The 14,890-nt window shown below is 35.6% G+C and overlaps 1 protein-coding gene across 1 annotated transcript; it reads left to right on the forward strand.

Moving 5' to 3' along the window:
• Positions 1-408: 408 nt before the first annotated feature.
• Positions 409-7,949, forward strand: ifnlr1 (interferon lambda receptor 1). The gene is made up of 7 exons (XM_055163244.1): positions 409-615; positions 1,317-1,443; positions 2,225-2,406; positions 2,480-2,664; positions 2,747-2,888; positions 4,301-4,431; positions 4,953-7,949. The coding sequence occupies exons 1-7, from the start codon at positions 576-578 to the stop codon at positions 5,835-5,837; spliced, it is 1,692 nt and encodes a 563-aa protein (XP_055019219.1). The 5' UTR covers positions 409-575; the 3' UTR covers positions 5,838-7,949.
• Positions 7,950-14,890: the final 6,941 nt, after the last annotated feature.

Consider the following 14,890-nt stretch of genomic DNA (forward strand, 5'->3'; position numbering starts at 1 on the left):
AAATGCTAGATGGATACGTTTAATGTCATACCATGGAACATTTCAGGCAAAGGCAAAGCAATTACATCGCCATGAAGACATTTTTCTGACATTCTTTTACATGACATTCTTTTATGAGTCAACTTTGATTCAGATTCCACCACCTGTGCATCCCATGCTTAAGGTAAGGTGGTTTCACTTTCTCTGTCAGACTTCCAGTAAACTGTTGAAACTAGCCCAAACCTGAAAGACGGGCGGAATGGCCGGTGTGACGTACATGCGCATTCAACAAGGAGCGAGGCAGCGCAAGAAGGACAGAGCGCATAGGGAAGTCATGCGCAAGGATTGAATTAGAAATGGGCGGGACGTACTGTAAAAATAAACAGGAACTATGATAACGTGTTCCAAAGTACACCTGTACACCTGAGAAGAGACACTCACTTCTCACATGCTCTGCTGCTGGGTACAAAATCTAATCCTAGACTTGAGAGAAACATGTGAATTCTGTGGTGTTTATTCATATCGACATTTTGGAATAAAGCGCTCAGATTGGATGTAAAAGGACTACAGCCTGTTTGGTCTTCACTGCTGAGATTATGACGTCCCGGATGGTCATCTTTCTCCTCTTTTGCTACGGTGAGTTAAGAATGCGCACTTCAAATCACACATATATAAGAAAGACAGATGACTAGATTTTAATGCAACAGGTTTAAAGTTAAATGTTTTTTTTTTTTAAATTAAATAATACTTTTAGTGATTGTGCAATACATTTTCTGCTTTCGCTCATAGTATAATCTTCTATATTTATTGCATCGTTAAATAGCTCTCATTTAATTATCATTTCATAGATTATTCTTCTTTCTGCTCCTTTTCATTCATTTCTTGTATGTTTAATGTTCTGAATGAATAAATTAAATAAATACATAAATTATTTTACAAGTTATTTGCAAATTGTTCTGATGGAAATCTCATATGCGATGACGTAATAACACAAGACAACAGAAAAAACAATAGAGAACAATGGTGCACTGCTACAATTGTGTGTCAGAGATTTAGGTCTCACGCATATTTGCACATCGTATTTGCTTTTAGAAAGTTATCTAATAAATATTGTTTCTTAAAAATACTGACTTAATTTTACCACATTTTTACTTTTATGCAGAACATTTTAAAGGTACAAAATAACCAGCAACTAAGCAAGGAAACACCCAACTTTATAAAAAAGATGTGAAAATTGAGCCTATTCAATGTCTGCTCTACATTTTGGTTTTAATTTACTGTTGAACAAAAGGAATGCCGCATTCATCTTTGGTCATGATGCATATCTGTTTCCACAGCTTGTGTTACCAGCAGCCAATGTGAGAAAGTCTCTTTCACCTCCAAAAACTTCATCAATATCCTGAGATGGGACGCTGCAGAACCAAAATTTCCAGGAGAGACGGTCCGATACAGTGTGTTGTATAGGTACATATGGCTATATTATCCTGTATCATTATTACTGCAGCCAACCAAGAACTAAACAATACATCATAGTGTCTTTCCTGCTGAACTGTGTTTTCTTTTCACACAAGACTCTAAATGATCACAACATAACACAAATGTCACTTCTTCTAATTAGTCCTGATGTGGCTCCCAGACAAATGTCAAGTTCCACCTTTATCCCATTGACTTTTCCTACTTGACGCAGCTTTCTAGAGTCTGTGAAACTCAAACTGTTGTAATGGTGTAGTTATTTTACATAAATTAGATCTGGTCTATCTTTTACTCCCAATTCACAATCACAGAATCATATTTTTATGCAGTGTTGTGTCAGAGATGATTTTCATAAAACTCTAATACCTACTACCACTAATAATGATTGGAGTATTTTGTAATGTTTTCATTACAAGATACTGCATACAATATATGCCTATGTGGCAAACAACCACTGCAGCTATGGTATAGAGACATGAACCACAAACCAGTCAGTTTATGTTCACACCACAGTTTAAGTAAAGCCTGGGAAAGTATCTTCACATTGACAGCATGCATGGCTCAAAATTGTAGAAGAAATATATATATATAGCTCATAGCTCAATATATTTTATTAGGTCACTTTACAACCTGAGCCATTGTCACCGAAAGATGTTTTGCAACTGTACACCTTTTTATGTTACCAAAATTTTCTGCAATTGTATGTTAATATGAAATTACAGACCAGCCATTATCTCTTTAAAACAAATGTTTGTTGTTGTTTTTATCTTAGCAGTGCCATTGACACTGATGAGGAGATATTCCAGATGAAAGCTGAATGTCAGAACATTACAGAGCAGTGGTGTGACTTGACCCAAGAGACCCCAGCCGTCTATGATGTCGACTACAGAGCCAAGGTTATGGTTGGCAACTCAGATTATGGCCAGACCAGAAGATTCAGACCTATAGCTGAAAGTATGTGTTTTATTATTTATCTTTAACAATCACGTATCTACTATTCTGTATTCATGTCTTTCTTTTCTTACAGCTGTTTTGGGTGCTCCAATCGTATCTCACAACATAAACAGGACTGACTTACATGTGACTGTCCAACTTCCTCTAGGACCAAACAATGAGTCTATTACAGAAATCTTCAGAAAAAATAAAGTGGGACCGTCTGAAGCATTGGCCGTTTACAATTTGATTATTACAGAACCTGTAATGGCAGCACAGGTGAGATTACAAACGGAAACCAGTGTACAATCATGATACCTTTCTGTGTTGGTAATTACTAAACAAAATTATTATTCTACAGGAGCTCGAAAGCACTTCAGGGCACTTTGTTGTCAGTTTAAAGGGTGAGCAGATGAAGTACTGTGGCTATGTGGTGTATAAGCCTGCAAAGGAATGGGGACGCCCGCTGAGTGAAAACACTTCCTTCTGTGTAACACGACCAGGTTAGAAAACACAATCCCTGAAGAAATCCAACAGTATTACTTACATGTGGTAGTTTGCCATAATAACAGACCCACCTTGAATCTAAACACTGCAACATACACAGACAGGACCCATTCTAACTCAATACTGCACTGCTACCTTTTGTCAAGAAGAGGAGTCTAAGTACAGGGAATGCACAGCTATTAGCTAGTGTACTTAAGTATACATTTATTTACAGGTATCTGTACTTTTACTTGAGTGGGTATTCTTTACTTTTACTTCACTATGTTTGAGGGCAGCGTATCTGCACTTTCTACTCTACTACATTTTTGAACAGGACTGAAGTAAAAGTATTTTTTGTTATAGTTTGAATTCTGCTGAAAAGTCTGCTCAGACTACAAATGCCTTAAAAATAAACCTTCAAACAAAAAATATACAAATAAAAACAGTTAAGCAATTCAGTTGTTTCTACTGAACAAAATACAGCACAAATCTTTATCAAAATCACTACATTTGAAGCTTTATTAGATCTGAAAACCTACACAAAATACTTTTAAAAAACTTTTTAGGTTAGCTTTAATACTTTATTAAGCAGATTTTTTTTATGTGATACTTTTACTCAAGAAGTTTTTGCTTCAATATCTATACTTTTACTTAAGTAACGAACTTGAGTACTTCTTCCACCACTGCTGGGGGAATTCCCCTTATAGAGTTAGCTGTGTAGATTTCTGTTTAGATAGTCCAACTGCAAATATCCTGGCACAACCCGGTATCTTTGTATGATCACATTGGCTCTTTTCCACTAAAGCAAACTAGGTCCCTCTCTCCTCTGCTGTACCTGCTTTACACTCACTGGGAGTCTATACCACAGTCTATACCAGCTTCCTCCTGGTTGTAAATTTGGCACTTCCCTAGGACTGTTGGTCTGACCTAAGTAAAAGTACTACTAGAGCAGAAAATACTGAAATAAAACTGAAAGTATCACATGACAAAATCAAGGTATAAGTCTTAAAGTATCCTTTGAAAATGTAAGAATAAAAAAGTATTTTGTGCAGATTTTCAGATCTAATAAAGCTTCAAATGTATTGATTTTGATAAAGATTTGTGCTGAATTTTGTTCAACAGAAACAATTGAATTATTTAGCTGTTTTTATCTGTACATTTTTGTTTGCTCAAACTACAAATGTGTAGAGTAGACAGTTCAGCAGGTCTCAAACTAAAAAAGTGGATTAGAAAGTACAAATATCTACTTAAAGTATAGATAGGTAAGTTGAGTACAGTATTTTACTACTTTAACTTTGTTAACCTCCATCACTAGAATTTAAATTTGTCAGATAGTAAATGTGCTTTTTAAATCAAATTGACCTTGACCCTGTTGAGTTAGACACATACTACTGTTACATAAATGTACGATCTGTTTTTTTCTCTTCAGCTCATTCTGAGGGACCCTGGACCATCCTGAGTGTACTGAGTGTGAATGTTCTGGCAGCTGTTGCGTTGGTGACAGTGTTTTGTGTAAAGCGCTACGTCACAGATGTGAAGAAAATCCCGCCAAAGTCACTGGTAAGATTTTATTCACCTGTTGTTTGGCCTCACAAGAAATGCAATCCATCAAAAGATTTCTGGGCCAGTTCGAGGGTGCTTTTAATGGAACAGCACACATCTTTTTGTGACTTTAAAGATGCTTTGTTTAACTTTTCTGGTGGAGGGTTTGTCAAATTCTTTTCTCAGTGGAGAGGTTCTTGCTTCGTTTGGAATGTTTCACAGTATGGTACTAAACCTTTCTATCTGTATGGAGACCAAACCAGACCACGTTACAGGTCAGATCTGTGGAGAGGCAACGCCTTCACAGTTAGAATGTCTGTTTTTTCAGGTACTTTTGAGTTATAAAACCACCTGTAAATGAATAAATGTCAGGTATAACTGTTTAATCATACTGTGGAACATTTTTGGGATATCTATAGAAACAAGCCTGTGACAGATCCCCAATAAAAAAGTTACATAGTGCACCTTTAAAATGATATGATGATATATGATGTTACTAGCATCTGTGTTGCTAATGGGTCTTTTTGCTTTACCCACAGGTCTTCAAACCACAACTGAGTGATTCACATAAAGTCATTATCAATCCAGAGGAGGATAACAACGTTTCCAAACTGGAAATTTCAACAATAAATGAAAAGACAGAGTATGCCAAGATCCAGCGGACGGCACCTGTTTCGTTTGTTGGGGATGGAGAATATGGACATTCAAATAAAATACTTAGTTGGCCAGAAAACGCTTTTGACAGAGCAGTTGGAGCTCATAGTCCAGGGCTACATTACCACTGTGACAGCGCTGGTTCCTCTGTGATTTACGGTGGTGTAGCTTTTGCAGAGAATGGAGAGTGCCACCAGCTTCAGACAGACCAAGCTCAGGAAAATACTTCGTGGATATCCAGTAAAGAGGGTCTGGTCAAAAGTGGATCTTTACTGCCATCACTACAGACAATTACATTGTCCAATGTAGAGTTTTATGAAAACAGTGAAGCTCAGCCATTATTGCTGCAGACACAGAGGAACAGTGAAGGACATCTCATGTTGTCGGTACAAGGAAAAGCCCCGTTCAGTGAAACTACAGACTCTACTGTCTGTCCACAGAGGAAACCTCTTCTATCCTACCTCACAGTCGCCTCAGACAAGGTGAGCAACTCTCTGCACAGTTTGGACAGTTCAATGTGCTCCGACTTCGGGTCTGATGAAAACACTCTGCCAACACCAACACAGGACTACAGTAATGGTCCCTACTTAACTCAACCACATTTTACCAATTTCAGTCCAGACTCACCCAGCTCTCTGTCCTGTGACAGTGGCACGTACGATACTCCCTATAAACAAAATGGGATGTCCTCTATCATCAGTGGAACTTCTAACATAAATTATGCTTGGACCTGGTCTGGTCATAAAGAGAAAAGCAAGGAAGCGGATTAAGCTTTGGACAAGGAGTCATGTGTATTGGTGTAGCAATACAACAATACAATTGTGTAATCAACTATGTTGAGAAATGTGTCATCAACTATGTTAAGAAATCGTAACTATATTTTGTAAATTTAAAAAAAATTAAGGGTTCTGATCAGTCCACAAAGAACATTCCTAAGAATTTACCTTTGTGTATAGACCCCTGTAAAATGTCACATGTTTTCTGTTTCTGTGTAAATACCAAAGAAGACAAACTGTATTTTTATTTTGACAGTTCAATACCACTGTCTTTTAGACAGACCTTCTCATTCAATGTTTTTTCATTTTGTTCACTACTTTCTACATTGTAGAAACACTTTGAAGACCTAAAATAATGAAGTAATATGTACATATAGAATTATTTAGCAAAGAAAAAAAGAAAGCTAAATCTATCTAAATATGCTTTATATTTTAGATTCCGGTTTCTCGCAGGAGCCACCCTTTGCTCATTATAAACCCTTCTGTCAGTGAGCTTTATAATAAAGTCACCTGAAGTGGTTTTCACTTCATAGATGAGCTTTGTCAGGGTTCATTAGTGGAGTGTGCAAAGCAAAGGGCGGCTTTTTTAAGAATCTAAATATTATGAGAAGAGCAAATATTTATCCAAACCTGTGCACTACAGGGATCATATATGTTAACAGTAAGGCAAGTAGGGACATGATCTGCTCTGTCGTCTTACAATACTGGATATGCATGCTGTTACCATGACAACATATTAAGCTGTGTGCTGGCCTTTGCGATAAGATAACTCATGTCCCACATAGGAAGGTAATAAAACACGTGTCCACTGTCATAAACACCATCATCCCATAACACTTTTGTAAAATATTGTATTTTGCTTGAAACAGTTTTTTTAAATTTTTTTTACGCCAATCCCAAACGCATTCCTCTTAACCTCGTAAATTTCATGAACCTGCTTTATTATTTTGTTAATTTGATATTTAGAATGAGAAATGTGTAATATATTATAACGAAGGGTTAAAGTTTAACCCGAGCAGTGATGATAACAGTTGTTTGAGAACATCGTCATATAAACCTTGTGGTATATTTGTATCAGCTGAGTGGAAATCTACTAACCTATCTAATCTATTACCAGGCATTTAAAGGGCCCATATTACATTATTTATGATCTGTTATAATGTTGTTTCCTCATCGCAAACATAACTGGAATTGTTTGGTTTCACGTGTTTAACACACAAAGACTGAGTTCTTCTCTCAAACTGAAAACACTCTCTTCTACCTTATGATATTGTGTGGTAATATGGGAAGTGCTCCACTGTGTTTTCAAATTCCATACACAAGAATCATTCACATGTGTGAATGAACCAAAATACAACCTTGAGCATGTTTTTGATGTGGTAACAACATTCTAACATGGTTTTAAGAATCCATTTTGTGTAATATAATACATTTAATGAAAAACAGTGGTTCTCATCCCAGTTCTATTTTAAATTTGTATAGACCTGGGTCATAATTTACTTCAGAGCTGGATATTTAAGTCTGGTTTTAGACATGAGCATTCTGTCTTTGAATTTGATGTGCAATGTTTACAAACCACTTGATTGTATAAATTGTCTGTCCTGTTTTGTGGCTTTCCCTACAAATGTTAAAGGTGCACTGCGTGACTTTTTGATTGAGGGTCTGTCACCTGTGTGTTTCCATGGATATGTCCTTGCTTTTCCGGGAAAGTTCCACAGTATGACATCAAACAGCTCCACCTTACACTTATTCACTTAAAGGTGTTTTTACTGCTCAAAAATACCTAGAAAAACAGGAATTCTGCCTGTGAGCGGGGTTGCCTCTCCAAAGATCTGACCTGTAACTTGGTCTGGTTTGGCCTCTGTGAAGAAAAAAATGATTTAATACCACCAGTGAAACATTCCAGACAAAGCAATAACACTTTCATGGAGAAAAGTATTTGACAGACCCTCCATCAGAAAAGTATCACAATGCACCTTTAAAGTGAATTCCCCAAAAAAACATCTGAAGTGTATAAAACTTTTTTCTTATGTTTAGTATATCTTGTTTTTGTGTTTATGAATACAAACTTCACTATGTATGGTAAGCATATGTATTTGAAATAAACCTGTGAAAAATACTTAGACTTCTACCATATCAAATGTCAAACACTGATATTATCTATTTGTATTGCTACTACTATTATTGTAGTAGCCCTGAATTCCACATATACTCATTTATGTGGACGTGGATGGGCAGTTGCATGGGGATTTTCCACCTATGGAAAATTACAAGGAAGTGAGGCTGATCTGAAAGGGACAGCGTTGGTCTGACGCTTCAGTGATCCATGACTCTAGGACACTGTAAAAGTATTCAGTTTGCCCTGGGTGTAACTTTGGTGTCATTGTTTGTTTTGTTCTCCAATGTCTATATGACACCAAAATGAGACCTCGATAGTGTACAGTATGACCTCTTTTCTCTAATTCTTGTGAGATGAATCACAAGAACAAAAAAAAAAGAAGAAAGTTGTTTTATTCACACATTTTAAAAACATAAACTCTGCATATCTAGGCTGAGTTCTTCTCTCAAACTGAAAATGACATGTTATAATACTGGAAGAGCTCCACTGTTTTTAAACTCCATACACCTTCACTAGAATCATCAGTTTCTATTGAACTAAAAGTAAAAGGTAGCTGGTAGCTGTTCACTTGAAAACTCCTGCTTCATGACATCACACGTAGACAGACAATAATAAAGGATTACTCAGACATGTGTGAATGAAACAAAACACATTTCGTATGTTGAGTTTTGTTGAGTGTGTTTTTGATGAATCACAAAAACAAAGACACGAAAAGATGATGTACTATTTGTATGCTAACTGTCTGTGAGATATTAAGATGAAAATCTGCAACTTGAGACATGTTGGTACACAAACAATTAATCTGAATAATTGTGACTTTGACTAATGAAATATCATATTTTGTTTATTGTTATCTGGGCTACAAACATATGCCAAAATATTTTTTTTATAACAGCGACAGCAACAAAACAAATTTCTTTCTTTCTTCTTCTTTTTTTTTTTTTTTTTTTTGTTTTGTTTAAATAACACATTGCACTTGTAAATATTCTCAATCAAAATGAGGATGGGATGAGATACGGTTTCCACGAGACGAGACATGTCACAAAATTTGGTTCAGTTCACAATTTTGACTTCATAATTTTTTTATTTATTTAATTTTATAATTTTGCTATCATTGAACATAAAGTACATTTTGACTTTTTGTAACAACTACTGAAAGTTAAATACATCAAATATAAGAAATATTTGGCCAAAGCAGGTTTAAGTTTAAAAAGAAAGTGGAAATAGAAACAAATTTTTATCAAATCCAAACATGAACTTTATACCTGCTTTGTATATCAGTAACTAAGAATAAAACTATAAAAACTGTATTGCGTTCAGGCAGTATCAATGACAAGTAAAGTATCATGTCCAAGTAAAAAAATGCATCAGCTCAGAGCCTATACTATGGACAAAATGCTACAAGGAAAACCTCTCCAGGACAGCTATCCGTTCTCTGACGGAAGACTATGTCCAGTGTCTCCTCCGGCTCTTCTTCTCCACTCAACAGATGTAAAAAACACTGTTTCCATCTATTGTATTGTTGACAGATTCTTTTCATCCTGTCAGGGAGATCTATCTCCTATGTTTCAACTCTCCAACCCCCAAAAGGAGATGGGAAGATACTTGACCTAACCCATTCTCTGGAGTAAAGCAGGTAAGACAGAAACTGAAAACATGAGCTCAGATGAGGCCAGCGTGTCTGTTCAGATTTCAGTCACGCTGTAGCACGTAGCAGCCTGAGGGTCAATGGATAAAACATACTGGCCGCAGAGAAACTTTCCATATTTAAAGTACACATCATAATTATCCACAGTGAAAAAAATAATGCTGGCAAATTCAGTAATATCCTTCAACATGCATACATTTTATTTTATTTTAATTGTAACAACATTTTGTAATGCTCAAAAAGAGTAGAAAGAAGCAAAAGGTTAGTGGAGCCTGCCCCCCTTCACATGTAGTATTTGACAGAAAACAGCTGATTATTACATACAAAGTCATTATATCAGTTGAGAAAGCAGTACATCTATCTATTTTATGTTATCTGAATTTAGTTTTTACTCTTTGCAGATTTTCAGAAGCTGTCATGTGGACCTTTGAACAAAACACGAACAGGAAGTTGTGAGATTCAGCCCACATACTGATGAGCGATATATATCAGCTCTAATATCTGTGTCAGTGATGCCAGATATGTCAGGTATGGAGAAAATATGTACACTGAAGAACAATTAATATACCAGGGTTACTCAAACATGTGTGAATGAAACATAACACAACCCAAGGTCTGATTCTGAGGAGGTAAAAATATTATAAATACTTACTAGTTAAAGCTCACAAGCTTCAGTATTGTGTAAAATAGGGACCTTTAACATAAAATTTGACCTTTTCATCACGTTTTAGAGTGATTTTGAATGATTTTGTTAAAATTAAAGTGTCTGAAAAGTTTTCCTCCACTGAAGTACTGAAATATGTTTTAGTATATAGAGTTTCGTTTTTACTGTTTGCAGATTTGCAGTGTTGTGATTCAACCCGCAATACATTTGGTCAAATATCTGTATCAGTGATATCAGATATGTCAGATATGGAGTAAAATTTTAACTATAAGAGCAATAAGGTGAAATAAAGATGGCTACATGTTTACACAGGGCCCCTCAATTTTCCAATCTGGAGTTTGGTGCACTTGTTTCTTTTATGAAGCCATTTATTTTAGATCCAAAATAATAGTGTAATGGTCCACACGTGCATAGATTATAAGTATATAGTAGAAAAAAGCACATGCCTTATAAGTTTTTGGAGAACTTTACTATAACCTGATATAAATATTTAATGTTTGCATTGACATTGATCGTTTATCTGTATCAACTCAAAAAATCCACATCAGACCAGCCCAGACACATAAACCCACACCTGTATGTCAGTGGACTTTGGTGTTTTGATATGCCCGGAATAATCTCAACAAGCATATCTTCATTGATATCTCCTGGAACAAATCTTCTGATGAATTGAAGCCCGCGTGTAATTGGATGCAATCAGCTGGCCCCCTCCTCTTCCTGTCGTGCATCCTAATGAGTTCTTAATGGGCTCTTGATTAGAAAAAGACAAGAAAACAGCTGTCATGCCCGACCAGGAAATGATGTATGGTCCTGGAGACTCTGGTGTCCATTAAGCTCTATTTTAGGAAGCGTCAGTTGGATGAAAAGAAAGTTTATTAAAATTTGGTTTTGAGCAAGTCCCATCCCCACAGGAACAAAAGAACTTAAGTCTTTACAGAAGCTGATGAGTGAACTGTGTCAAACAGATTATTTTCAAAGCCGTCTCTGATCTTATAACGCTATGCCCTTGTGATGTGTCCCATTATCACATTTAAGATTCAAAGATGTTTTTATCTGACTGAAAATCTCTCCTTTGAACTGCCTGTTTGTATAGAGTTTTTGGAAATTGCTTTTAATCTTAACTGGAAATTTAAATAATCGTTTATATTTAAAGGGCCCATATTGCGCTATTTTGTGATCTGTGTTATGTTTCTTCATCACAAACATAGCAGGAGCTGTGTTTTAATTTGTTCACACATGTTTAACACAAACCCTGCATATTTAGTTCTTCTCTCAAACAGAAAACACTGTTCCACCTTGTGATGACATGTGCTAATACAGAAAGTTCTCTATTGGGTTTTTAAATGCCATACACCTTCATTAGAATCAGCTGGATGTTTTCAGCCCTGGAATTTTCAATCTCTACTCAACTAAAGGTAAAAGTTAGTCATTATCTTAAAAACTATTATTTCTTGTTTCTCACAAGGTCAAAAAGAGCATTTTGAGCAGCAGAGATTTAGACAGCGTAATAATAATAAAGGATTACTCAAACGTGAATGAAATAAAACACAACTCCATGTTTTTGAGAACGTAAAAGCATTCTTTGCATTCCAATTAGTCATTCCTTCCCTGTACTTGGGGGTAAGCTATTTCTGTGTATAGCCACAACTGCCCTGCTGATGAGAGATAACCCACATTCATACTCAATTAAGACAAGGGTGTTGATAGCTTGCCCAAGGACACAACAACAATGTGCTCAAGTTGGGGCCAGGATCTAATCACCAGCCTTTTGGTTTAAGTTTTATTTTTCTTTACTAGTGTTGTTGTGATATTAACATTTCTAAATAAATTCAATACTACATACTCAAAACAAGTTTCAGTACCTCAGTGGGGGGAAAAATCGTTTTTGACACGTAATAATTTTCAACACAAAATTGTTTTGACCAGAAAGATAAAATTATGTGTTAATTTAAAAGTCCCCTATTACATAAAATTTACTCATGTAAAATTTAAGCCATGTTACCTCATTTGAAACATACCTGGAGTTGTTGCTCCAAAGCCCAAAATGCTATTTTCCACCTTGTGATGTCATGCAGTGGTAGTTTTCAATAGCTACTTCTTACATAGCAAAAGAAAAAAGTCTACTCTGTCAAACTGGACAAAAGTTTTTTGAGTGAAGGCACTGAGGCATTACACAGACAGAATTTTACCTTTAGTTCAGTCGAGATTGGCAATTACAGGACTGAAATGATCTAAATGATTCTAGTGAAGGATTCTAGAGCTCTTCTTCTTCTTCTTGCCACATGACATCACAAGTTGTTTTCATTTTGAGAGTAAAATTTATCTTAAATAATCAGGGTTTGTGTGTTGAACATGTGATTGACACAAAATATTTGTGCTTAGGAAACAACATAATAACATAGGTCAGAAAATAGCTTAATATGGGTCCTTTAAGCGTTTTTTTGTTTTGTTTTTTTAGTATTCACACTGCAGTGGTGTATAGTATCGACAGGACATTTGCATCAATTAATCTTGGTATTTGACAGCCTTATTCTTTACTCTCACCTTGACCTACATTTCAATTACACGGTTTTCCCCAGCCATACATTAAAGCTCTGATACTCCCATGGGTACACATAAATAATATAATAAAGCAACAATGAGGGAAGAATTAGCACTTGCCACATGCACTCACTCAGGCTTTGATTCATAATTCATTCACATAAAAGCAGAGCGGAAATGAATTGTGAAACAGCATTAATGATTTAGAAAACAAGACGCACCAGCCTTCAAAAATATTTACAGTATTCCTTGTCAGCTCTGTCATATGAGCCTTACCTGCCACTGGTACAAGCCCATTACATCTCTCTTCTGTTTCGCCTCAGGTGCTTTGGGAGCGTGCCATCAAATCCATTTACATAAGCCTTTCAAAACAGTAAGTGCACGTGTTTCTTTTCCTGCCTGTATGTTTTTGCATGTTAAAATTGTATTGATTTTGCACTGTTTTACTGCAGTTAGTGAACTCCTTAAAGGTGCTATATTATATGTTAGAAGGTTGTTTCCTCATCAAAAATATACCTGGAGTTGTGTTTTGTTTCATTCACACATGTTTGGTTAATACTTTATTATTACTGTACATCCCAAAGTTCAAAATGTCCTGTTCCACTTTTTGATGTCGTGAAGCGGTAGTTTTCAAGTTTACAGCTAGCATTTACCTTTTGATCAATAGAGATCTGCAATTTCAGGGCTGAAATTATCCAAATGATTGTAGTAAAGGTGTATGGAATTTAAAAACACAGTGGAGCACTTCCTCTATTACCATATAACATTACAAGGTCCAACAGACTTTTCAGTTTGAGTGAAGAACTCAGCCTGAATATGCAGGCTTTGTGTGTTAGACATGTGAAACAATACCAAACTCTATGATTGCAATGAGAAAACCACATTGTAACATAAATCAGAAAATAACTTAGCATAGGCCCTTAAAAACATTGACAAATTTTGATTTGCATTAATATTTTTTACTTTTAAGATTCATTTGGCCCGTTAGCTTTAGTGAGTAATGTGATATGGGGATGAAGATTTGTTCTGGGATTTTGTTCTGGGATCAAACTTTTGGCCATAGTTTCTGTTCTTGATTCTTGTATATTTTAGCGAAGTATATTCTATAATTCAATGCTGACAACTTGGTCTGCTGCCAGTATAATGCCTATCGGAGTCACGTTCACAAATTTCAACCCCTCTAGTACAAATTTTCACTTCTCAAACATCATGGTCATAAGTGTGTATGACAGCTTTCCGACGATTCTGTATTTTCTACTTAAATTGGTGGAGTAACATCTGCTATAAATGTAAATTTATTATAAATCAAGCAGCAGTTTGTGAAGAAAAGTTGCAAAATATGTTGAAAGTTTCAGAAAGTAGAGAGTTCTAAAACATACTGATGGCATTGCATCAGATTAGTTTAGGTATGTTTTCCTGTAATTATATTGGGTATGTTTACTTGTAATTTTATTTGTCAAATATGTGCACATTAGAGGAGTTTCGGCCCAGTGTACATACAATATGGTTGTTAGGTAACATCATGGCATAGAATAGGAATTCCCTATAGTATTATGTCATGATTTCCAACCAGGAAGTAAAATGTGAAACCTAAAAAATGGCCAAACTGGTATTTTTTAGTAAAACCTTCAATATGTTGATCTTAACTGTGTTTTAATAAAATGAGTAGTCCAACCTGTCGTAAGGCTCTAGATTTATCAAATGCTCAAAACTAGGCCTGAACAATATGGGAAAAAAAACAAAACAAAACTGTTATTTTTTTTCCCTCACATTGATCAATCTCGATTTAAATTTTTTATTTTCAGAAGCTAACTAAAAATTGCTTTCAGTATTGATTTTATGAACAAAACGAAACTTTTAATTGGTGCCATTTACACATAAAAACTCTCAAATGTGTTCCAAAGCCTGAACTCCACTCAAAACCACATCTTTTCTGAATCTCAATCTTTATTAAAACATAATTAATTTCCCAGCCTTATTTAAAACTCACATTACCAGTTTAGTTTCACAAACGGAGAGGTTAGTGAAGGTGGGGCTCAGCTGTTAGTTATTCTTAGTGCGTCACTCATGTGTGA

This window comes from Boleophthalmus pectinirostris, unplaced genomic scaffold (genome assembly GCF_026225935.1).
Source record: "Boleophthalmus pectinirostris isolate CB_2022bp ecotype Guang Dong unplaced genomic scaffold, ASM2622593v1 HiC_scaffold_6, whole genome shotgun sequence".
Taxonomy (NCBI): domain Eukaryota; kingdom Metazoa; phylum Chordata; class Actinopteri; order Gobiiformes; family Gobiidae; genus Boleophthalmus; species Boleophthalmus pectinirostris.